The following is a 24,847-nucleotide window of genomic DNA, read 5'->3' on the forward strand; positions in this document are numbered from 1 at the left end:
TAAATGAAGAGGTACAGTAGCCATTTTCAGACATCTAAGATCTCAGAAATTTCCTATGCACTCCACCTTAGGAAGATACTGGAGGATATGTTCTATTAAAAAAAGAATAGAACATAAAAGACAAAGACATTGGATCCAGAAAAGAAAGTATCCAACAGAGGAAATAAGTGAACAGAAGTCCTAAAATGAAAGCTATGCACCAAGCAAACCTGGAGAGGAACTAGTCTAGTTTGGGGCAGGAGGCTAGATGTATTTATATAGTCATTTATAATGATGTTACCACTGATTACTGATTGAACTAAAAATATTGTTATAATTGTATTGGAGGATGCAGGAAGGGTTACATTAATGAAGTAAATCATTATCAAAAAAGATTGGTTATGTGTGAAACTAATAGCATTATAAGCATATTATTTAGAAATATCACTTAAGAGAATTAAAAATAATTAAGACTTGCTGGACAAGGTGAGTACATTGAGGTAAGGGTTTTCTGGTTTTCATTATAAGCCTTTAAGTTTTTTTAAAAAAAAAAAAACTGTGTGTTACTTTGATTAAACTTTTTAAAATTAAAAATAAAAGCAAATAAAATGAAATAAGCCTCTACATTTAAAAAAAAAAAGATTATTCTTAGAACTGCTTTTAGGGGCACCTGGGTGGCTCAGTCAGTTAAGCATCCAACTCTTGGTTTTGGCTCCAGTCATGATCTCAGGGGTCATGATATTGAGCCTTGTGGGCTTGTGCTGGGCATGGAGCCTGCTTAAGATTGTTTCTCTCCCTCTGATCCTCCCCTAAATTTTTTTAAAAAAGAATTGCTTTTAAAATAGTCATAAATTCTTACCTAAATCTTGGAAATGCAGTAATTCTTAGCTTCTTTTTCTTATTATAAGAATATTTGAGGGATGTAGCAGGAGGGGAAGAATGAAGGGGGGGAAATCGGAGGGGGAGAAGAACCATGAGAGACGATGGACTCTGAAAAACAAACTGAGGGTTCTAGAGGGGAGGGGGTTGGGAGGATGGGTTAGCCTGGTGATGGGTATTGAGGAGGGCACGTTCTGCATGGAGCACTGGGTGTTATGCACAAACAATGAATCATGGAACACTATATCTAAAACTAATGATGTAATGTATGGGGATTAACATAACAATAAAAAAAATTAAAAAAAAAACACACACAAAAAAAAAAAAAAAAAAAAGAATATTTGAGGGATGCCTGAGTGGCTCAGCAGTTAAACATCAGCCTTTGGCTCAGATTGAGTCCTGCATCGGGCTCCTTGCTCAGCAGGGAGCATGCTTCTCCCTCTGCCTGCTACTCCCCCTGCTTGTATGCTCTCTTTCTCTTGCAAATAAATAAATAAAATCTTTTAAAAAAAGATTTTCCTTCTTAAAAGATATTTGAATGCTCTAGAATAATTTTTACATTAGAGAATATACTCAACTTCCATCCACATCTTGGAAAAATTTAGTTTATTATTATCAATGGCTTTTAAATCTGTGGGGCATTCCTGTAAATACAGCCACAAATTGAATCACCCCTTGGGGTGAATAAAATTCACTGTGGATTAAGTTGTATTCATAAACTGGTAGTTTTCCTACCCTGTTCTATGGTAGACATAAATGCCCTGACAACAATAGTATTCTATCATTGATGAATCGATTGAAACAAAAACAGCAATCATTTTTGGAATATATGTGGGATGCAGAGCTAAACATAGCATGGCCCTAGTACTCAGAAGCTGATTCTCTAAAAAGGAAAGTAAGGTATATATGCATATACGTACACAGCCCTGATACAGGACCAAGTGCTGACGGTCATAGGAGAGAAAAAAACAAAATACTCTCTCTCCATTTTTTTCTGTTTACCTTAAATTGGCTGTTTCTTGAGGAAACTACTTCCTCAGCTGACAGTTCAAGTGGAAGCCACCCTTCCATTCCTTCCTTGCTGCTTCCAGATCATTACCTACTCCTTTACTTCATGCAAACTGCTTTGTGCTTTAATGCTCACCTCATGTGGCTATCTCACTCTATTTTTCTTTATCATCTTTCCAATATTATTGTCTCCTCTGTGCTCATTTTATATATAGGATTTTCATAACTAGTTTACATTTATTTGCAACCATTCCAAGCTCAGTCATTGTTTTTCACTTGGATGACACATCTGACATCATAAACTAGAATTGAGCCTGTGGCCAGTTCTATCAAATAAGCTCTGCATTATCCCACTTGCCAAGCACTGTTACTGTTTCCACCCATAGGTGAGGGCTTTGGAAATGAATCAGTCTGATTGCCTATATGCTTGTTCTAATGTTTTGTGTTTCCAGGAAGACCATAAAAGTTAAGTCAGCCAATGATATTAGTATGTTTGGAATGGCCACCAGATATCAAAGCCTCATGATAAACTTCACTGTAGACATGTGAGGTCATATGCTCTAGAGGGCTTACCTCTGTGTCACCCCTGGTCAGTGTCCTAATTGTAGTTTCTTGTGTGATTATTTATCCTCCCCTCACTTCTTTTTTTTTTTTTTTAAGATTTATTTGTTTGAGAGAGAGAGTGAGAGTGAGTGAGCATGAGTGGGGGAAGGGGCAGAGGGAGAGAATATCCAAGCAGACTCACACTGAGTGCGGAGCCCGATGCGGGGCTCTATCTCAAGAGTCATGAGATCAGGATCTGAGCTAAAATGAGGAGTTAGATGCTTAACCAACTGCACCACCCAGGCACCCATAATCCTCCCTTCACTTTTTATCTTTGTACTGTACTGTGCTTTTTTCTAGACTTTATCCTCCCATCCATTTTAAGCTTTCCCTCACTTCTCTCAGGAAATCCTGTTCACTGGAAAATAAACCATTTTGTATTACCAGCTTTTTTTTTTTTACTGAAAATACTTATTTCTTACTCCAATAACTCCTGTCTTAACTGACACCCATTTCTCAATTGAGACTTCCCTTCTGCTACCTTTTTGCTTGGCAGAAGCTGTTATTCTCACCCCATTTTCTAGAAATGTATTTCACATCTTCCTAACCCCAGTATTGCTTTCAGACCATTAATCTTCCACTCTTTTATACTAAAGATGTTTCTTCTAAAGCTTCAGATGTTCACTCAGATTATCATGTATCAGGATTTCCTGTTGTTCCCTTTTTTCCTTGATATTTTCCTTTGCATGCAAGTCTCCATATGTGTTCCTAGCCTCAATGGATTGGCCTCTTAATTTTATTCCTCCACTAACCATTTGTTCTATACCCAATAGTCAGAATGTTCATTTAAAATTGTAAATTAGAAAAATTTTGCTCAAAATACTTTAATGGCTTCCCAACATACTTAGATCAAAATCCATAATCCTTACCATGACTTTCAAAGCTTTATAGGATCTGGTCCCCAGATCTATGATGCTACCTTTTACTATTCTTCTTCTTAAAAAAATTTTTTTATTTAAATTCAATTAGCCAAGGTAATGGCTTTTAAATCTATGGGGCATTCCTGTAAATACAGCCACAAATTGAGTCACCCCTTGGGGTGAATAAAATTCACTGTGGATTAAGTTGTACTCATAAACTGGTAGTTTTCCTACCCTGTTCTATGGTAGACATAAATGCCCTGACAACAATAGTATTATTACTATACAACATCATTGGTTTTTGATATAATGTTCAATGATTCATTAGTTGAGTATATCACCCAGTGCTCATCATATCACAATGCCCTCTTTAATGCCCATCACCCAATTACCCCATCCCAATCTTCTTTTTTTAAATTTTTTATCATTCACTCCACTTAGGTCACATTGGCCTCCTTTATGAACTTTGTACATGTCACACACCTTCCAATGGCAAGTGCTTTGTCACTACTATCCTTTCTCTCTGAAAGTTTTGTTTTCAGATCTTTTCATGACTTGCTTCCTCATTTTATTCAGATCTCTGCTTACCTGCTTGGATTTTCTCTGACTAGCATATATCATACTTCTCTACCCCGACCTGATTTCAAATACTATCTATGTTTTGGTGGGTAGAAAGGTACACAGTGAGTTAAAGTAAATTTCATATAATGGTTTTTGCATCCTTCATGGAGAAGGTAAAAGGAATTGTCAAGATTTAAAATAGACTTTATAAGAAATAGAAAACAATTGATTATGAACACATAGGAAGATTGCAGGCACAAATTGAAGGACTAGAATAATTCAAGGATATAAGCTTATAAATGCCACCAATCCAACAATGGCTATGGAAATTTTTTTCAGAAACAAGTAGAAGGGTTGGATTGGAGTGACTGAGGAAGTTGATGATGCTGGGGAATGAGTGCAGTAATATACCACCTGGCCAGGTCTGGTTAAGAAAGCAAAGAAAACAGAATGATGGATTTTGAGAAATTGCAGAGTTATTCATTCATTTGTTAAGTATTTCCTGTGTGTCTGCTACATGGTAGGTTGTGTGTCAGGTGCTGGGTGTACAGCAGTGAACAGCAAAACATGGCCCCTTCCCTCAAGGAGGTCAAATTGAAACTACCCATTAAACAAGTAATCCCCATTCTCCCCTCCACCCTCCCCCTAGTAACCATTCTTCTTTCTGTCTCTATGAATCTGAATACTCTAACTACCTTATTTAAGTGGAATCATATAAAAATTGTCATTTGTGACTGGCTTATGTCACTTAGCAAAATGTCCTCAACATTCATTCATGTCCTAGCATGTATCAGAATATCCTTCATTTTTAAGGCTGACTAATATTCTATTGTGTGGTTAGACCACATTTTGCTTATCCATCCTTTTCTCTATAGACACTTCAGTTGCATTTGCTTTTTGCTCTTGGGAGTTATGCTGCTATGAACATGGGTGTACAAATTTTTTTTGAAGCCTTGCTTTCAATTTTGGGGAATATATACCCAGAACTAGAATTGCTGGGTCACACTTTAATTCTATTTTTAATTTTTTGAGGAGCCAATGTACCATTTTCTGTAGTGGCTATACCATTTTACATTCCCAACAGTGCACAAGGACTCCATTTTTTCCACATCATTGCCAACACTTGTTATTTTCTGTTTTATTGTGGTTGTTGTTGATAGTAGACATCCTAATGGCTCTGAGGTGGTAGGTATCTCATTGTGGTTTTCTTTTTTTTTTTTTTTTTAAGATTTTATTTATTTATTTGAGAGAGGGGGAAAGAGAGAGCACGAGTGGAGGGGGCAGAAAGAAAGGGAGAAATAGACTCCCTGCTGAGCAGTGAGCCCGATGTGATGTGGGGTTGGATCCCAGGACCTTGAGATCATGACCTAAACTGAAGTCAGATGCTTTACCGATTGAGCCACTCAGGAGCCCCTCTCATTGTGGTTTTCATTTCCATTTCCCTAATGACTAGTGTTTGTTAAGCATCTTTTCAAATGCTTGTTGGCCATTTGTGTATCTTTTTTTTTTTAATTTTATTATGTTATGTTAGTCACCATACAATACATCATTAGTTTTTGATGGCCGTTTGTATATCTTTAGAGAAATGTTTATTCAAGTCCTTTGCCAGTTTAAAAATTGGGTTGATTAGGTTTTTTCCAATTTGTTTTTAGGACTTTTTTTTTTTTGCCTTTTTTATTGAAGTATAATTGACAATTTCTTATTAGTTTCAATATCTTACATACTATCTTAATAGTACAGTCTTATTAGTTTCATGTGTATACCATGATTTATTTTATACATTATGAAAGGATCCCCATAAGTATAGGTACTGTCACCAAAGTTATTGTAATATTATTGACTGTATTCCCTATGCCGTACATTACATCTCCATGATTTATAACTGGAAGTTGGTACCTCTTAATCCTTTTCACCTATTTTACCTGTTCCCCCAATCCTTCCCCTCTCCAGTAACTAAGTTTCCTATATCTAGAGTTCATTTCTGTTTTGTTTTCTTAGATTCCACATATAAATGAAATCATATGGTATTTGTTTTTCTCTGAGTTATTTTAGCATAATACCCTCTAGGTCCATCCATGTTGTGGCAAATGACAAGATTTAATTATTATGGGTGAGTAATGTTCCATTGTATATATATGCTATATCTCCTTTATCCATTCATCTATTGATGGACACTTAGGTTGCTTCCATATCTTAGCCATTGTAAATAATGTTGCAATAAACATAGGGTCTATGTATCCCTTCTAGTTAGTGTTTTCATTTTCTTTAGGTAAATACCCAGTAGTGGAATTACTGGATCATATGATATTTCTAAATTTTTGAGGAACCTTCATATTGTTTTCCATAGTACCTGAATCCATTTACATTCCTACCAACAGTATATGCAGGTTCCCTTTTCTCCACATCCTCACCAACACTTTTTTTTTGTCTTTTTGATAATAGCCATTCTGACCAATGTGAGGTAAATATCTCATTGTAGTTTTGATTTGCATTTTCCTGAGGATTAGTGATGTTGAGCATCTTTTCATATGTCTATCGACCATCTGTATGTTTTCAAGTCCTCTGCCGATTTTTTAATCAGGTTGATTATTTTTATATTAAGTTGCATAACTTCCTTATATATGTTGGATGTATGATTTGCAAATATCTACTCCAATTTAGTATGTAGTCTTTTCATTTTGTTGATGGTCTCCTTTCCTGTGCAGAAGCTTTTTAGTTTGATATAATCCCATTTCTTTATTTTAGCTTTTGTTGCCATTTCCTAAGGAGATTTGTCTTAAAAAATATCCCTAAGACTGATGACAAATAGCTTACTGCCTATGTTTTCTTCTAGAAGTTTTATGTTTTCAGGTCTTCCACTCAGGCCTTTAATGCATTTTGAGTTTATTTTTGTATATGGTATAAGATAGTGGTCCAGTTTTGTTCTTTTGCATGTAGCTGTTCAGTTTTCCTAGCGCCATTTATTGAAGAAACTGCCTTTCCCCCATTTGATCTTTTTACCTCCTTTGGTCATAGATTAATTGGCTATTTATTCATAGGTTTATTTCTGGATCCCCTTTTCTATTCATGTATATATCTATTTTCATGCCAGTACCATACCATTTTGATTACTATAGCTTTGTAGTATGGTTTGAAATCAGTGAGCATGATACCTCCAGCTTTGTTCCACTTTCTCAAGATTGTTTAGCTATTTGGGGTATTTTGGTGGTTTTATACAAATTTTATAATTTTTTGTTCTAGTTCTGTGAAAAACACCATTGGTATTTTGACTGGGATTGCATTGAATCCATAGATTGCTTTGGGTAGTATGGGCATTTTTTAAAATGTTAATTCTCCAAATCCATGAGACAGTATAATTTTCCATTTGTGTTGTCTTCAATTTCTTTCATCAATGTCATAAATCCCCCTTGGTTAAATTTATTCCTGGGTATTTTATTATTTTTTATGCAACTGTAAATGAAATTTTCCTTTTTTTTTGCATTTTTAAAAATTTTTATTTAAATTCTATTTAATCAACATATACTATTAGTTTCAGAGGTACAATTTAGTGATTGTTTGCATACAACACCCAGTGCTCATTACATCAAGTGCCCATCACCCAATTACCCCTTTCCCCCACACCCCTCCCCTCCAGCAACCCTGTTTGTTTCCTATAGTTAAGGGTCTCTTGTGGTTTGTCTCCCTCTCTGTTTTCATCTTATTTTATTTTTCCTTCCTTTCCCCTATGTTCATCTGTTTTGTTTCTTAAATTACACATAAGAATTTCTTAAATTCCACATAAGAGTGAAATCATATGGGGTTTTCTTAATTTGTCTTTCTGTTAGCTCATTATTAGTGTATAGAAATGCAAGTGATTTCTGTATGTTAATTTTGTATCCTGCAACCTTATTGAATGTATTAGTTCTAGTAGTTTTTCAGTGGAGTCTTTAGGGTTTTCTATATATAGTATCATGTCATCTGCAAATAATGACAGTTTTTTCTAATTGGGATGACTTTTATTTCTTTTATGCTGTGGCTAGGACCTGTAATACTATATTGAATAAAATATGGTGAGAGTGGACATCCTTGTCTTGATCTTAGAGAAAAAGTTTTCAGCTTTTCACCTTTGGGTATGTTAGCTGTGGACTTGTCATAGATGATTTTTATTATGTTGAAGTACACTTCTATCCTCACTTTGTTTAGAGTTTTTATCATAAATGGATGTCGAATTTTGTCAAATGCTTTTTTCTGCATCTATTGAGATGACCATATGATTTTTATCCTTTTTTTTTGTTATTGTGGTGTATCACATTCATTAATTTGCAGATTTTGAACCATCTTTGCATCACTGGAATAAATCCCACTTGATCATGCTATATAATCCTTTTAATTAATGTACTGTTGGATTTGATTTGCTAATATTTTGTTGAGGGTTTTGGCATGTATGTTCATCAGGGATCTTGGGCTGTAATATGTGTGTGTGTGTGTGTGTGGTGTCTGGTTGTGATACCAAGGTAATGCTGGCCTCATAAAATGAGTTTGGAAGTGTTCTCTCTTCTTCAACTTTTAAAACTAATTTGAGAAAGATAGGTTTAACTCTTCTTTAAATGTATGGTAGAATTTACCCATGAAGCCATCTGGTCCTGGACTTTTTTTGTCACTTCTCTGATTTGTCTTTGATTCTCTCGTAGCATATATGTCATTACTTTGCTCCACTTATGAAAACTGGGGTTCAGGAAAGTTGAATGTCTGTTATGGGGTGGTTTCAGAAGCACTGGGCCATATCTGCATATACTCTGAGGTCCTGGCTGAGTATCTACATTCAGGGCTCCAACTAACCCTGTAATTAGCACTTCTAGAACAATAGACAGGAATGCCATCTGAGGAAAACCCTTGAGTTGGACATGCATTGGTCCATACAATTTTTCATTGCTTCATCCCAAAATCCATATGAGGTGGCTTTCTAGAAGGAAAGGTGTCCTGGGAGTCATACTGCTTGGGGGAATTTGGAGGAGTCAATTTCAGTTTGGGGGTGTGGGAACAACTCACAGCTGAACTACAGAGATAGATAGAGTCTCTGTATAGGAGAGGTCAAGACTAAGGAGGAACAAACTGGAAATCAGATTGAGAAGCTTCAATGGGAGGAGGGTCATCTTTTTATTCACTAAATATCTATGACATGCCTAAGTCAGGCACTTGACTAGGAAGGAAGGAATAGAATCACAACTTGGTCAAAACTAAGTCTAGTTTGTGTCTATCAAATTCCAGAGCATAGGGAAATATTGAAAACTAGAAACAGAAATGGATAAATATTAACCATTAATCTCTACCTCCTGTTTCTGTCTTCTTGACAGTACAGCTTTTGCTTTGATTTCCTTCTTTAACAATTTAGGTAAAAATTAAAATGGTTGACTAAAATGTGCCATGTTGGAAAGGGCAAGGGAAATTAAAAGGTAATTTTCCTTTATTGCTTTAAAAATCTGAGATTAAATCAACTGCTGCTTCTCCTCACCTATAGAACAAAAAAGACTTATGAAGCTAAAGAAAGTGCTGTTTGGAATGATTGTTTCAGAGACTTGGTCATAACCAGCTTAAATGATGACTAAATGAAATAACGTGAAAGCTTCTAGCAAAGTCAAGGTAGTGGGGTTCTTTTCTTTCCTTTCTCCTTTTTTCTTTGTCTATCTACAAAAAGAAAGAAAAAAAGAGATTACTAAGCAAATTAATAAGTGAGCAGGCAAACAAGTAAAGTGCTATTTAACAGTAGGCCTTTATTCACACAATGAAGTTGCTAATTATAAATGAGTCCCATGTAGTATTTAAGGCATTTACAAGGCTCTTAGAAGCCTTAGAGCTCTGTCCCCCTTCCATGTATAGCAATGTGGCTGCAATTCTTAAAGAGAAAGAACAGTATTGCTTTATAAAAGACCTATTAGTGAGATGGTTCATGTACTTAAACCAACACTCATTTATCCCACACCCCCTCTCTGATTGAAAACTCTGAAGTCAGCATGGGCAGGCAGAGCACGAGGGCATGGCATACAAGGCCTTTGCCAAGTACACTGTGATCCAGCTACAGCAGACTTCTTATCATCCCCTCAAACAAGCAGTGCCCTTAGCCTGTGCTGCATCTTCAACTGATGAGCTCCTGCTTATCTTCTGTGACCCAGGTCACAAACTTCATTGCCTTCTCTGAGCTACCTTTTCCAACATCTATAGGTACTTTGTCCCTTGTTTTACTGAATTCTCATCATATATGTTATAATTTGCTCATATCTGTTAGAACTCTGATCGTATTATATAGCACTAATGTGTTCCTACAGCTCTCTCTCCCACTGGACTGTAAACTCCTAGAAAACAGGGATTGAAATGGATTCATCTTTTAACCTTCCCACCTATCCCTAAATACCTAGCATAGTTTTGACCCAGTAGATATTCAGTAAATATTTGGCGAAGTTATACTTGAATCAGGAAGGTAAATGGCAGTATGGTCTAAAGGGGGAAAAGATCAAAATGGTAGGGACTCTGATGTAAAGAAGAAAATAAAGAGATTAGGAGAAAGGGGTCAGTAAGAGAAGGTGGGAGTAGAGAAACCCTGGAAGGAAACAAGTAAGAAGCAGAGGAGTAAAGTAAAATTACAGATGCTGGGAAGCAAAATAACACTGAGAAAGGGAACAAATGAGGTGTGAGAAATTAGGGCAATGCAAGTAGTTATCACTCTTCCTCAAATACTCTTGGGCATTTCTGAAGCTCATCTACCCCCAGCTTTTCCCTAGAAACAAAAAGGGATGGAAAGAAGAAAAGGCCAGAGTGCAGAGGGAGGCAGCACTCACTATAGACTATGAGCTCAGCCACTCTCTTCTGATCTAGACCTGAGCTTTGTTTCCTCTTTTCTTCATGGAGGGTCCATGTGTATACAAATCATATATGTGGGAACAAATAGGCACATGTGTGCATGTTTGTTTCTCATTGAGTTTTTTTTATTCTGAAAAAAAAATTTACAAAAGGCAGTGTCATAACAAAGGCAGAAACAGCCAGGGGCTTGCTGTGTCAGAGGGAAATATTTGCATAGCTCCCTGGAGAGGCCTTGGCTCCTGCCTGCATCCATGTATGAGTGGAAAACCCTGGTGTGCCCCCTAGTTTGCTGAACACATTTACAGTGCATGAAGGGTGAAATACTGTTGTAATGATGCATGTAAACATGCCATAGTATTTATTGTGTCTTTAAGATGAAATGACTTTCAGACTCACATAGCTCTCTTCCTCACAGGGGATGTGCCACTTGATGGTTGAAGCCTTTTGGAGTTATTTCTCGGGTAACCAAAAAGTGCCTCGCACCTATAGAAAGCAACACAGTACAGCCCTGGATAAAAGTCAGGAGCCCAGGTGGCTAGTGTGGGCTCTGCTACTCAGTCTGAGGCTGAGTTTTATCATCTGTCAAATGGGAGTAATCTCACCTACCTACTTGATAGGGTTACTGTGAGGATCAAATCACATGACTATATAAGACCCTACATGTGACCAACATTTCACAGTTTTCCAGTGATTCTTACCACCATTCTTTCATCTGATCCTCCCAACAACCCTGCCAAATATTTTGATTTTCATTTTACAGATGAAGAGACTAAAACACAAAGAGAATGACTTGGCCAAAGCCACATAGCTAGTAAACCAGGATGATGCAAGTTTTCTGTTTTCAAGCTCGTCTTCAATTATCCTTAGACACAAACCTGGCTACTCAGTGCTATTGGCTTCCTGGCCCCTGTTTCTTAACTTCCCTCATGGCTCCTCCTCCCTACAGCCTCTGAAGGTGCTCTGTATAATGAATTAATTAGCTTTTGTTTTGTCCCCCCTTCTCCCCTACTTTTTCTGGCTCCTAGAAGAAAACACCAGCAGCCCCAACAAAGAAAACCAGCACCACCTTCAACATCGTGGGGACCACCTATCCCATCAATCTGGCAAAGGACACTGAGTTCTCCACCATCTCCAAGGGCGCTGCTCCCAGTGCCTCCTCAACCCCAACAATTATTGCTTCGCCCAAGACCAACTACGTGCAGGACATCCCGACTGAGACCAAGACCTACAACAGTGTCAGCAAGGTTGACAAAATTTCCCGCATCATCTTTCCTGTGCTTTTTGCCATTTTTAATCTGGTCTACTGGGCCACCTATGTCAACCGGGAGTCAGCTATCAAGGGCATGATCCGCAAACACTAGATAGTGGGGGTGCAGCAACCAGAGCACTGTATACCCTAGGAAGCACCCAGGCACCCAAACCCCGGGGCTCCCCTTTCTGTATTTCAGCATTCTTCTTTTTAACTCTCTACCAAGCTGTGACTCTCAATTCATATTTATGAATCTCAATGAAAAAAATAACAGAAAAATTACTTGTCCCTCTGACATTGCTGAGTGTATCCTCATCAGAGCCAAACACTGCCATTTGTTCAGTTGCTCATCTTAGTCTGTCAGTCTCCCCCAGCTGAGGGCACTGCATGTATTTTATTGCACTCTGCCCACTGCAAAAAGAACAGGAGACTCAACTACTTGTAGTGGGAAACTTGGCTATTTGAGTGGTCCAGACCAAGGAGGATTCTTGACTGATCCAGATCAGATGATTCTGACTCATTCTCGAGCCAGGCTATCCCATGTGGTCCTGGCCTGCTATTTCCTTTACCTACAGCTGGGCCCACTATGCAAAAGTACTGCTAGCAAAGGCAGGAGCCAGTGCTAACCTCTAAACCTGGCCCCAGCCTCTTTATTGGCTTGGAGGTTAGTGGGGACTGTTGAAGCTCACTAATGTCAATGATATATGGCCAAAACAGAACCAACTAGGCCAGCCTGGCCCCAAGATGGCTGATGCTCTGCCATGTTCAGCCGCTCAGGAAAATAGTATCTTCTTTGGTATATCTCTCCTTCAGAAAAGCCCTTTGACCCTCCCTTGTCAGCTGGACACTGCTTAGTTTGGACTCATTACTGTCTGCAAATTCTTCAGGAAAAGGATCAAGTATTTTTGTAATTTATATTAAAAAGGGACAAACAGAAACAAAAAGATCTAAATCAAATGCCTACACAATATTTTTTTAAAAATTAGGTAGGAAAGTCACCTCCCTGCCAAGGCAACTAGTCAAATACTGGATGAGGCAAGAGATTTGGGCTGGGTGGTAAAAGCTTAAAGTCTGACTCTAAAGAGAGGGCCACTGGCAGGTGAAAGTCCAGTTATTCCTTCCATGCCCTCCACACTCTAAATGCTAGCCCAGGCCTAAGAACTGTGCTCTCACTATGTCAGGGAACTATGGTCCTCTATTGATGCCAATTCTTAGAGGGGTGAATTGGAGTCTAGTTGATTTTTGAGTCGAGTGAATCATTATTACCAGTTTGTTAATATATTACTAGGGGCCATTTGATCTCATTTGTTCTTAATGTATTATGATTGTAAAATTTTTATAAGATAGAAAAACTGAGTCTCAGATGTTTAAATGACTTGCCTAGACACCTTATAAGTGTCTGTAATAGAGAACTATCATGGGTCCCTTTCCAAAGACCAAAATGAAGACAGGACTGAGAAGCCAGGTCCACTTGACCTCTAAATCAGCACAATCTCAACAGTCCTGCTGACTCCTGCATGCAGTTTGGTTGGACACCAAAAAGATTTGTAGAAAGAAGTCACAATGCGTCACCCAAGGAGACCACTTCTAATAGTCATGGCTCAATGGAATGATATTAAGATGGCAGTCCCAGCCACTAGTCCAGATTATCCCAGAAGCCTAAGTAAAGCCACAGATGGCACCAAAATCAGACTCTCCCTGCCCACTCCCTAAACAAAGCTCCTAAGGGGTTTATCATTAGCCACTGGTTGCCTTTGCACCCATCCATCCCCTCCATCCCCTGCTTCTCTGCCATTGCTGGGATAATGCATGCCAGTCCCATTATTTCTGAGTATGTCTGTAGGCAATTTCATGACTAGAAGAGTGTAGTGTTGTGGGTATGTGGGTTTGGGGGGTGGTGGGGTGGGTGGGGCTGTTAATGATCGTCTAAAGGAGTTTAGAATGAAAGCCTGACCTTTGCCTTTCTGTAGAAATTGTGTTTCCAAATGCTTTGGTGCAATGTTTAGCGGCTGTTTATTAAACTTCTGAATTGTACTCAGACTGGAGAACTTTTTTTTTTTAATTTAGATTATTTATTTGAGAAAGAGTGTGCATGAGCAGTGGGAGGGACCGAGGGAGAGGGAAAGAATCTCAAGCAGACTCCTGCAGAGTGCAGAACCTGTTGTGGGATGTAGGGCTTGATCCCATGACCCTGAGATCATGACCTGAGCCAAAAGAGTTGGATGCTCAACTGACAGCCACCAAGACACTCCAAGAGACTTTTTTTGATTACTCATCTTTCACCCCCACTCTCAAGTCACCCTTGCTTTCTCCTTCTTAACACTATTGAAATAAGCTGGGAAAAGAGTATCCCCTGAGCAAGATACCTATTACAGTTGATCCAAAATGGAACCCATGTGAAAACATAGCTTTGATTGACTCAAGGGTCTCATTACCTAATAAGACAGAGACGGAAACACCTGCATTGTTTCCTCTGCTAAATTCGCCCACTCCCAGGAAATAGGGAAAGTTATTCTCATTGCAATTCTAAAGGCTTTCTCTTTCCCATTGATTACCATTTTTCTTAGGCAATAGTTCCCTTAGGTAATAGTTATTAGGCAGAGTGGATGTCTGATTGGTTGATGATCCATGTGTTGGGAAATGGATGATGACCCTTCTTTCTTTTTTTTTTTTTCAAAGATTTTATTTATTTGACAGAGAGAGAGATAGCGAGAGCAGGAACACAAGCAGGGGGAGTGGGAGAGGGAGAAGCAGGCTTCCCGCCGAGCAGGGAGCCCGATGTGGGACTCGATCCCGGAACCCCGGGATCATGACCTGAGCTGAAGGCAGACGCTTAACGACTGAGCCACCCAGGCACCCGACCCTTATTTCTTAGAGTTAGGAAAAATCTGGGAAATAATCTCATGAGATCTGCTTGAGGAAATCACCTGGCTCCTAGATGATAAGGGAAATCTTTTTGGGAGAGCATTTCAAATCATATAAAAGTTTTCTTGAGACTTGGCCAATCTGACCCTCATTGCATGTTCCAGCCCCGTGGTCATTGATAGATGCCTTGCTGCTGCAACAACCTCACAGTCCCTTGACCAGTTCCACCATACTCCCAGAACAGCCAGGCAAGGTACAGATGGCAGCCTCTCTGGCAAAACTGCATACCAATATTTAAGGGTTGTTTCCTTGAGAACCCTCTGAAACCACTTTGCCTCTGAAAACTATTCCCCTAGTCTTAGGGAAAAGCTCAAGCTATTCCCATCAGCACTTCTGTTGCTGAACTTCCCTAGAGTTTGAAGCCGTATCCCAAACTGGGACCGATATCTCTGGACTCAAGTATTTTATGATAGAACATCAGAGACCTATCCATAGCAAGAGCTTTAGGAGCTGTTGGAAGAATGCCTAACACATAATAGACACTCAATAAGTATAAATAAATGAATGCTAATTTAGAACAGAGATACATAGGGGAGGGTTCCTTCAGGGTCGTGGTGGAGAGAAAACTAGCTGAACCATAATCAGTGGAGATTAATGGAAACAAAAGCAATGTACAACCTTCTAAAGCAACTCTAAGGGCATCTGGGTACTAATAATTATGCTCTGTTTTAAGTCATTTTAAATATATTTTTTCTACTTAAATAATTGTTTGCTCCTATTTGCTTTTTTTCTTTCTTTCTTTCTTTCTTTCTTTTTTTTTTTTTTTTTTGGAGGGTTCATTTAATGACCTATTAGTTTCTTGTGTTAAAGAAGTACTGAGGGCAGGAGAGGAAGGCATGACTGAGCACCAGGAACCTCTGAACGTCTCAGACATAACCCACTGGCCCATCTAGGATGCATCTGTGTTATGACACCCTTCAGAAGGCTTCCCAGTCTGAGCTGGCCCTCTGGAACTCTGAATCTTTCCAGTAAGTCTAGTAGAACATGGAACAAATAAGAAGGGAAACGGAAAAGGAAGAACACGATTAGGGGAAACTGTCAAAGAGGCCCTAGAATTGGAGGCGGGGATCTTTCTTCAGTCTCAACAGCTTTGAATTACACAGGCTCTCTTCTGCCCAGAAATGTTAATCATGTGACCATCCACTAGAATAAGGCCAAAGGTACCTGCCCTTGTTGACTGGGCAAGCTGCCCTCTGGGGCCTCCTACCGTTTTCCATCAAAGAGCAACCTGGATCTGTTTTGCCTTGCTTCTGTCTTGTTTCTGGAGCTCCAACAATTTGATATCATGGAGAAAACACTGAGAATGAACACCTGTATTTTAGCCAGGGCTCAATCCCGTCACAGATGTTGTGTGATGATGTTGGGCAAGTCCCTCCCCTGAGGTCATACTTAGTTTCCCAATTAGTAAAATAGAGTTCTGATCAGAGCCAAATCTACAGAGTATGCTTTCCAGCAGCTGCCCTAGTGACCCACTCTACCTCTGCATGTCACCACATCCTGGGGCTCCTACGCCAGCCCACCTCAGGAACACAAACCTCATCCTTTGGTTGCCTGTCACACAACTCACTCATATAGATTGGCAGCTTCAAAAGAATTTAGCTAAACACCAAGACAATGAGGTGGCTAAATGGGGGGAATGCAGGGGCCAAACAGGTCTAGTAGGGACCTCCTCAAGCCCCACACTATATCCTTGGCCTGAGCTTGATGTGGCAGGGTCTTGTGTAATGAGGTGTAGGATTATTAGTAGCCCAGCTCCAGTCCCATCATGAGAAAAGTTGGGTCCTACATTGAGAAGGTCACGGGGGTGTTGGCATCAGGCAGGGGTCCCCCAGGTAAGCCAAGAGCACATACTGGAAATAAAAAAACACCTCCCCTTTGTTTTTCCCTCCAAAGGTTCAGCTTTGGGGAGAACAGAAACCATCAGAAGGAAATCCCTAAACTTCTTGTGAACAACTCAACAGAAATCTTGGGATCTTCACATATTATCATGCCCTTCCCTTCTGTCACAGACAAAAGGTGGCCTCCCTTCTAAGACCAGTCTTTCCTTTGTTCGTCATCCCTGCTCCTCTCTTCTAAAAGAATTCTATTACCTGCTCTCAGTGAAGCTACTCCTGCTGAGTCACCACTTCCCTGGTTAACTAAAACCTAAAGGCATTTTTTCAGTTATCTTACTTGACCTATCAGCAGCATCTGACACTGTTGACAATGACTTTATTTTTTGGTTTCTATGACACCACAATCTCCTGATACCCCTACTTTTCCCCCTGCTACCTTTCTGTTTGTCATGATTTTCCTATTCAACTTCTCTCATCTCTTAAAGGCTAGGGTTCCCTAAAGTGTTTTTGCTCTTCCCTTATCACGTTACACACTCTCACTGAATGATCTCATCTGTCTTGCTAGCTTCAGTGACTGCATATTTCAATTATCTTTTGTTATGTAACAAACTACCCCTAAATTTAATGCATAAAACAGCAACTGTTTATTATTTCCATGGGTCAGGAATGTGGACAGGGCGCATCAGAGATGGCTTGTCTCTGTTCCACAATGCCCAAGACCTCAGAAAGGAAGACTCAAATAAGCAGATGTAACTTAATTGACTGGAACATCTGGAGACGGAGAATCTACTTCAAAGCTCCATGTGACAGGGGATTTTGTGGTGAGATATAGGCATATTAGTTGCTCAGCTCCAGTCCTGTCCATCAGGGAAAAGGTTGGGTTCTAAACTGAGAAGATGAGGGAGGTTCTGGTTGCCAAACCAGGAGGTAGGGTCCTTAATTCACACGTCTGGCAGCTGGGTTGTGATGGTTGAAGGATAGCTTCAACTTGGATTGTTGACTGGAGCATCCATACATGGCCTTTCCTTATGGCTTCTCACAACATGGAAGCTGGGTCCTGAGAGGGGACATCTCTAGAAGAAGCCTCATGGAGAACAGTGTTCTGACAGAAACAATTGAAGGCTGCATGGCTTTTATTGTCCTAACCTTGGAAGTAGCTGCATTTTTTTGGTTACAACAGAGGTATTAAGGCCAGCCCAGATTCAAGAGGAGAGGCACAGACCTCACCTATTAATAGGAGGAGTGCCAAAGAATTTGCAGACATGTATAAAAACTGCCACACCTCCTTTATGCTATTGATTGGCAAATCAACATCTCTAGTCTAGTTCTTTCATATCAAATTTAACATGTTCAAAGCAAAACTCTTGACTCCTCAACCCACACAAGTCTTCCCTTGGTCATTCCTTTATCAATTAACAGCAGCAGCAACATTTGCCTAGATGCTCAAGTCAAAAACACAGAGGTAAATTCCTGACATCTCTCTCTCATTCCCACATTCAGCACATCTGACAATCTTGTGCACTCAGCCTCTAAATTAAATTTCATATTGTACCACCTCCTCCTCACTTCCATTACCAGCACCCCAGTCCAAGCCTTCATCGTGATCTCACCTGGATCACTACAGGGCTAGCCTTTTAAACTGTAAATCAGATCATGTCACTTGCCTGTTTAATACCTTTCAATGGCATCTGCTACACATAAAATAAAATCCAAGATATAACCCTGTCCTTAAAAGTCTTGCTCCGTCTCCTTACCACAATGCCTGCCTCACTTACAATGCATCAACCCTATCAACAGCACATCAAGTACTACTATGGCTTAGGGCTTTTATGCAGGGTGTTTTCTCAGTCTAGAATATTCCTTCCCTTCCTGCCTTGACCTGGCTGACTCCTACTTATCCCTCAGTTCGCACCTGAAAGGTCATGTCTCTCATGCTTTGTCCTCCATTGCAAAGCAGCTACATGCTTGCTCCCACTCCATTCCTTATTGCTCTCACTATCCTAACATTTACCATTGCAATCTCCCACTAGACTAAGCCCTATAAGGAGGAGCTGCCCCTGTTCACCATTATGTAGAACTAAAACCACAGTCCAAACTCAGCAAATGCTTATTAAATAAAATAACTTCTGAGCTGGAATTTAAAGGATGATTCAGAATTTGCCAGGCAAAGAAAAGAAGGACATTCAAGACAGATGCACAAAGGCCCAGAAATGCAAAAGACCATAATGAGATATACAACAAATTTATTTGTCCTAACTGTCTAAGCATTCTACCCATTAGGATGGATGGTGAGTATAGTGGCTCTGGATCTAAGAGGTGATGTGGGGAGCATAACTTATCATCTACCTGAGAACCTGGCTACATGCCATCATCTTGCTAACCTATGATGTCAGAAGGTTGGCTTCTATAAATCCAGAAAGTTGATAGCAGTACATGTGAGCTGCTTTGGGGAAAGCCACTTGCTGGCCCCTAGAGTTGATGACTCCATTCCAGGCCAACTTCCTACAGACTCGGGATCTTAGAGTTCCTCATGCTTACAGCCACTCTTTAGCCTTGCTACACAACAGCACATTTACTCACACTATGCCAAAGCCTACAGACCTTTTTTCAGTTCATTACAGTTTCAAATGACATGAACAGAAGTCCATGAAGGATAATAACAACACTGCTAGGTCACATTGCAGACCACTAAATTTTATCATGGTTTCAGGACAACCCTGTAAGCTGCACCAGGCTGGGGGCTTAGGACTCTGCATTCCAGCAGATGGAGTTTTGTGCCTACTAGTGTCATGCTGGGCAAGGGCTCTAGGATCTTTATACACCTCAAGCTGGGAACCCTTTCTGAAATACAGATCTAGCCTCCTCCCTGTCTCCTCCTCCTCACACCAGTCTTCTTCCTGCCTCTTCATGGGAGAACTAGGAAAGTTTAACAAATGTTTATTGGCAAAGTAGAAAGCTAGTGAAATCCTAGTAGAAATAGTATCAGCCAATGAAATCCAAGGTCTTATTCATCACCAAATTCCCTCTGTGCTGATGTGAGGAATAGCTAATACTGACTCTGAAACTGTCTAATTTCCTCAAGCCACATTCATACTGTGCTGGTCTCCTATGATGAGCTACAACCAAATTTTCCAGGCTTCTATGGCACTAGAAGGCCTCTCCCAGGTTAAGGTCAGTGGGAGATGGTACCCAAGGCTCGTGCTCAAGTTAATGGTGTCTCAGCTGGGAATTTGTTCTATACACTTTGGCTTTAGGTCCAACCATACTAAAATCCCCTTGAAAGAGCCATGATGACAGATGCAGCATAGTCTGAACCTTGGTAAGATGGCCACAGCCTCTTTAATACTTATTAATATGTGGTCATATGTGAGGTTTTGATACAGATTAGTCCCTGTCCAAACCCACATGAAGAATGAGATATCAACATGGTCATGGAGAAAACTAGTGGTTGTTAGAATAAGTATGAATGGTAAAAGGACACAGGAACTGGGAAGCAAGAATAATGAGTTCTAATCTGGATTATACAATGATCTCACTTGTAGGACCTTGGGGAGTCACTTAACCTCTATGTAACATGAATATAATAAGAAAACTTCCAGGGAACACTAGGCTTGAATGAGCTACTGTACATGGAAGATCATTGTAATTGTTAATTACTGCTCATATGTAGGGAATAAATCTAATCCAAACACTGTTATTGAGAGCGATGTCACCAAAATGGTGACATAGAAGTCATTCCTGATTTTGCTCCCCCTCATAAGAAGAACAAATAATAACTATTCACAGACAAGACACCACTGAGAGAACCCTAGGACCTGGAACTAAGGCTGAAGCCCCACCCCCCCACCCCCACCCCCACCCCCGTACCACAGAGGCCAAGACAGACTACATTAGAAGGGTAAGAGAAGCAGCTACATGTTGAATGCACATTGCCCCTCCCCCAGTACAGTTCATCACCACACAAAGAGGTCTCACCGGAGCCTCTGGTTCCTTCAGTGGGAAAAGAGAACCCAAGGAGGACAACCAGCCCTTCCCAGCTTTGTGGAAGCCCCTACTCTGGTCTCACACCATGAGGATTGCAGGGGAATTTGCATGAACCAACCACTAGGAATCTGACTGTGAGGGAGAAAAAGGAGGGGCTTGTAACAACCAGCAGACTGAGTTTGTACCTGCGAGGCCCAGGCAGTAATCCCAACCAGTGACTTTCCTCATCTACAGAACCAAGTTGGGGACACAGTCTGACCTGGGAACTCAGTGGGGTGTAGATCCACCTGATTTGGATCCTTAAATGAGGAGTTTTGCTGGCCCTAGAGTTCAGATTGCCCACACCCTGGCAAGGTGCTGAGTTATAACCCCACCCACTGTGGAAAGTGCTTTCCAGTCCCATCTGACCAGAAGGACTGGTGAGAACTCCTGGAAGTTGTGCAGCCCTACTTATTGCTGAATACAGCCTTTAGCCTGCCTGATCAGGGAAACTTACCAGAGCACAGAAGCTGCATAGCCTATTCAACAGCCCTACAGACGTGGCAATTGAACAGAAAGCACAGCCCATGGCTTTCCCTATATACAGAGCAAAACCAGTGGCCTTACATGACCAGGATATTCAGTGCACACCCTGGTCTGATTTGGGTCCCCAAACAATGAGCCATGCAGGCCCTGGGTCTTATCCTGTTGCCCCACCAGGTCAGGAAAACTAATTCATAGCCCCACCTGCTACTGAATGCGGTACCCAGTCCTGAACATCCAGGAACCCTGCCCAGAGATTCCAGGGAACCACAGAGCCCATCCTACAGACACTTGGGTAAGGAAACAAGTCAGCAGTTTTATTCAGCTGGTCTCAACCAGAGGCACACCACCCACCCCTGACCTCAGAGCTCAAATGGTTGCCTCACCCAAAAATAGACCCTAACAGCAGGCCTCACCTGCCCAAGGACATTACCAGCAGATAAGTCCAGAAACTGAATCTGAGCTGTCTGGCAAAGAACTATGTCTGCCAAAGGAAACCTACAAAGTCCTAAAAAGAGACCACTTACTCAAATGAGCAAATATCAATATAAGGAATCAAGGATCATGAAAAATCAGGTAAATATGACACCACCAAAAGAAACTAGTAAATATCTACTAACTAACCTTAAAAATACAGAGATCTGTAAAATGTCAGAGAAAAAATTTTAAATAATCTTTTAAGGAAGTTTAGTATGGGGCAATTGGGTGGCACATTCGGTTGAGCATCTGACTCTTGGTTTCAGCTCAGGTCATGATCTCAAGTTTGTGAGATGGAGCCCTCACTGGGCTCCACACTGGGCATGGAGCCTGCTTGGGGGTCTCTCCCTTTCCCTCTGCCCCTCCCCCCACTCACTCTTACTCTCTCTCCCTTTCTAAAAAAAATAATGAAATCTTGCCATTTGCAATGACATGGATGGAGCTAAATAGTATAATGCTAAGCAAAATAAGTCAGTCAGAGAAAGACAAATACCATATGATTTCACTCATATGTGCAATTTAAGAATGAAAAAAAATGAACAAAAGGGAAGAAAAGAGAGAGAGAGGCAAACCAAGAAACAGACTCTTAACTATAGAGAACAAACTGATAGTTACCAGAAGTGAGGTTGGTGGGGAGATGGGTTAAATAGGTGATGGGAATTAAGGAGTGCACTTGTGATGAGCACCAGGTGCTGTCTGGAAGTGTTGAATCATTATATTGTACTCCTGAACTAATATTACACTGTATGTTAACTGACTGGAATTTAAATTAAAACTTAAAGAATAAATAAAATTTAGAACAGGAAAACAATAGATAATATTAACCAGACTTTGAGTTGGTTCTTTAAAATATCAGATTGACAAACCTTTAGCTAGACTAACCAAGATAAAAGAGAGAAGACCCAAATCACCAGAATTATATATGAACAATGAGAGATTACAACTGATACCACATACATGCATCGGATCCTAAGAGAATAGTATAAACAACTATGCACCAAAAAACTGGACCACCTAAAGGAAGTAGAAAATTCTTAGAAACATACAACCTACTGAATACATACTGGAATGCACAAAGACTGAATCAGGAAGAAACAGAAAGTATTAATATACTAATTACTAGTAAAGAGATTGACTCAGTAATCAAAAATTCCTCAATGAAGATAAGCCCAGAACAAAATGGTTTCATTGGTGAATTTCCCAGACATTTAAAAATTAATGCCAATCCTTCTCAAACTCTTCCAAAAAATCAAAGAGGAGAAAACACTCCCAAACTTATTTTATGAGGCCAGCATTAGCTGATACCAAAGCCATGAAATGACACTACTAGAAAACTATAGATCAATATCCCTGATGAATATGGATGCAAAAATTCTCAATAAAATACTAGAAAAATAAATTCAGCAACATATTAAAAGAATCATTCACCATGATCAAATGGAATTTACACCTAGGATGCAAGGATGTTTCAACATACACAAATAATCAATGTAATACAGAACATTAATAGAATGAAAGAAAAAATCACATCATCTCAGATGTAGAAAAAGCATTTGACAAAATTTAGCAGCCATTCATGATAAAAACTCTTAACCAATTAGGTATAGAAAGAACACATCTCAATATAATAAAGGCCATAAATGATAAGCCCACAGCTAACATCATACTAATAGTGAAAGGTTGAAAGTTTTTCCCTCTAAGATCAGGAAAGAGACAGGGGGCACACTCTCACCACTCCTACTGAACATAGTATGGTAGTCCTTGCCAGAGCAATCAGGCAAGAGAAAAATAAAAGGCATCAGAATTAAAAAGGAAGAAGTAAACTGACTCTATTTGCAGATGGCATGATTTTATATATAGAAAATCCTACTCTAGAAAAAAGTTAGATCTAATTAATTAATTCAGTAAAGTAGCAGGATACAAAATTAACATACAAAATGAGTAATGTTTCTATACACTAACTGAATTATCTAAGAAATATAAAGATGACCCCATTTACAATAGCACCAAAAAGAATAAAATACTGAGGTATAAACTTAAGGAGGTGACAGATCACTATTCTGAAAACTATAAGACTTATGAAAGAAACCAGACATAAATAAATGCAAAGGTATCCTATGTTCATGGATTGGAAGAATTAATATTGTTAAGATCTTCTACTACCAAAAATGATTGATAGATTCAATGCAATCATTATTAATATTATAATAGGATTTTTAACAGAAGTAGAAAAAAGAATCCTAAAATTTATATGGAACCACAAAAGACACTGAATAACCAAAGCAAGCCTGAGAAAGAACAAAGTGGGAGGCATCACACTTTTTGATTTCAAGGTATACTATAAAGTTATAGTAATCAAAACAGTATGGTACTGGCATAAACAAACAAATAGACCAATGGAAAAGAATTAAGAGCCCAGAAATAAAACCAAGCATCTACAATTAATATTTGAGAAGGGAGCCAAGAATACTCTCTGGAGGAAAGACAGTCTCTTCAGTAAAGAGTGGAAAAATTGGATATTTACACATAAAAGAATGAAACAAGACTGCTATCTTACACCACTCACAACAATTAAGTCAAAATGGATTAAAGGTTTAAATGTAAGACCTGAAACCATGAAACTCCTAGAAGAAAATATAGGAAAAAACTCCTTGACATGGGTCTTGGTAATTCTTTGGATATGACACCAAAGAAAGCAAAAACCACATAAACAAAAATAAAGAAGGGAGACTACATCAAACTGAAAAGCTTCCGCACAGCAAAAGAAACCATCAACAAGGTGAAAAGACAACCTATGGAACTGTAAAAAAATTTTGCAAACCATATATCTGATAAGGGGTTAATATCCAAAAAATAAGAAATTCATACAAGTCAAAAGCAAAATAACAATACAATTTAAAAATGGTCAAAAGTGGCACCTGGGTGGCTCAGTCGGTTAAGTGTCTGACTCTTGATTTTGGCTCAGGTCATGATCTCAGGGTCATGAGATCAAGTCCCACCTCAGTCTCCACACTTCATGGGGAATCTCCTCAAGATTCTCTCTCCCCCTCTCCCTCTGCCCCTCCCCCTTCACCTCCATCTCTCTCTCTAAAATAAATAAATTTTCTAAAAGATGGGCAAAAGACCTGAGT

General features: G+C 39.6%; 1 protein-coding gene across 2 annotated transcripts in view; it reads left to right on the top strand.

The window, feature by feature from the left end:
• Positions 1–14,007, top strand: part of GABRA3 (gamma-aminobutyric acid type A receptor subunit alpha3) — a 352,889-nt gene extending 338,882 nt beyond the window's left edge. For both annotated transcript variants that reach the window (XM_032397394.1, XM_032397393.1), the window contains exon 10: positions 11,750–14,007. In XM_032397394.1, the coding sequence (XP_032253285.1) occupies positions 11,750–12,085 (336 nt within the window). In that variant the 3' untranslated portion in view covers positions 12,086–14,007. The remainder of the gene's footprint in view (positions 1–11,749) is intronic.
• The last annotated feature ends 10,840 nt before the right edge of the window (positions 14,008–24,847 follow it).

This window comes from Phoca vitulina, unplaced genomic scaffold (genome assembly GCF_004348235.1).
Source record: "Phoca vitulina isolate PV1807 unplaced genomic scaffold, GSC_HSeal_1.0 scaffold99, whole genome shotgun sequence".
Classification (NCBI taxonomy): Eukaryota; Metazoa; Chordata; class Mammalia; order Carnivora; family Phocidae; genus Phoca; species Phoca vitulina.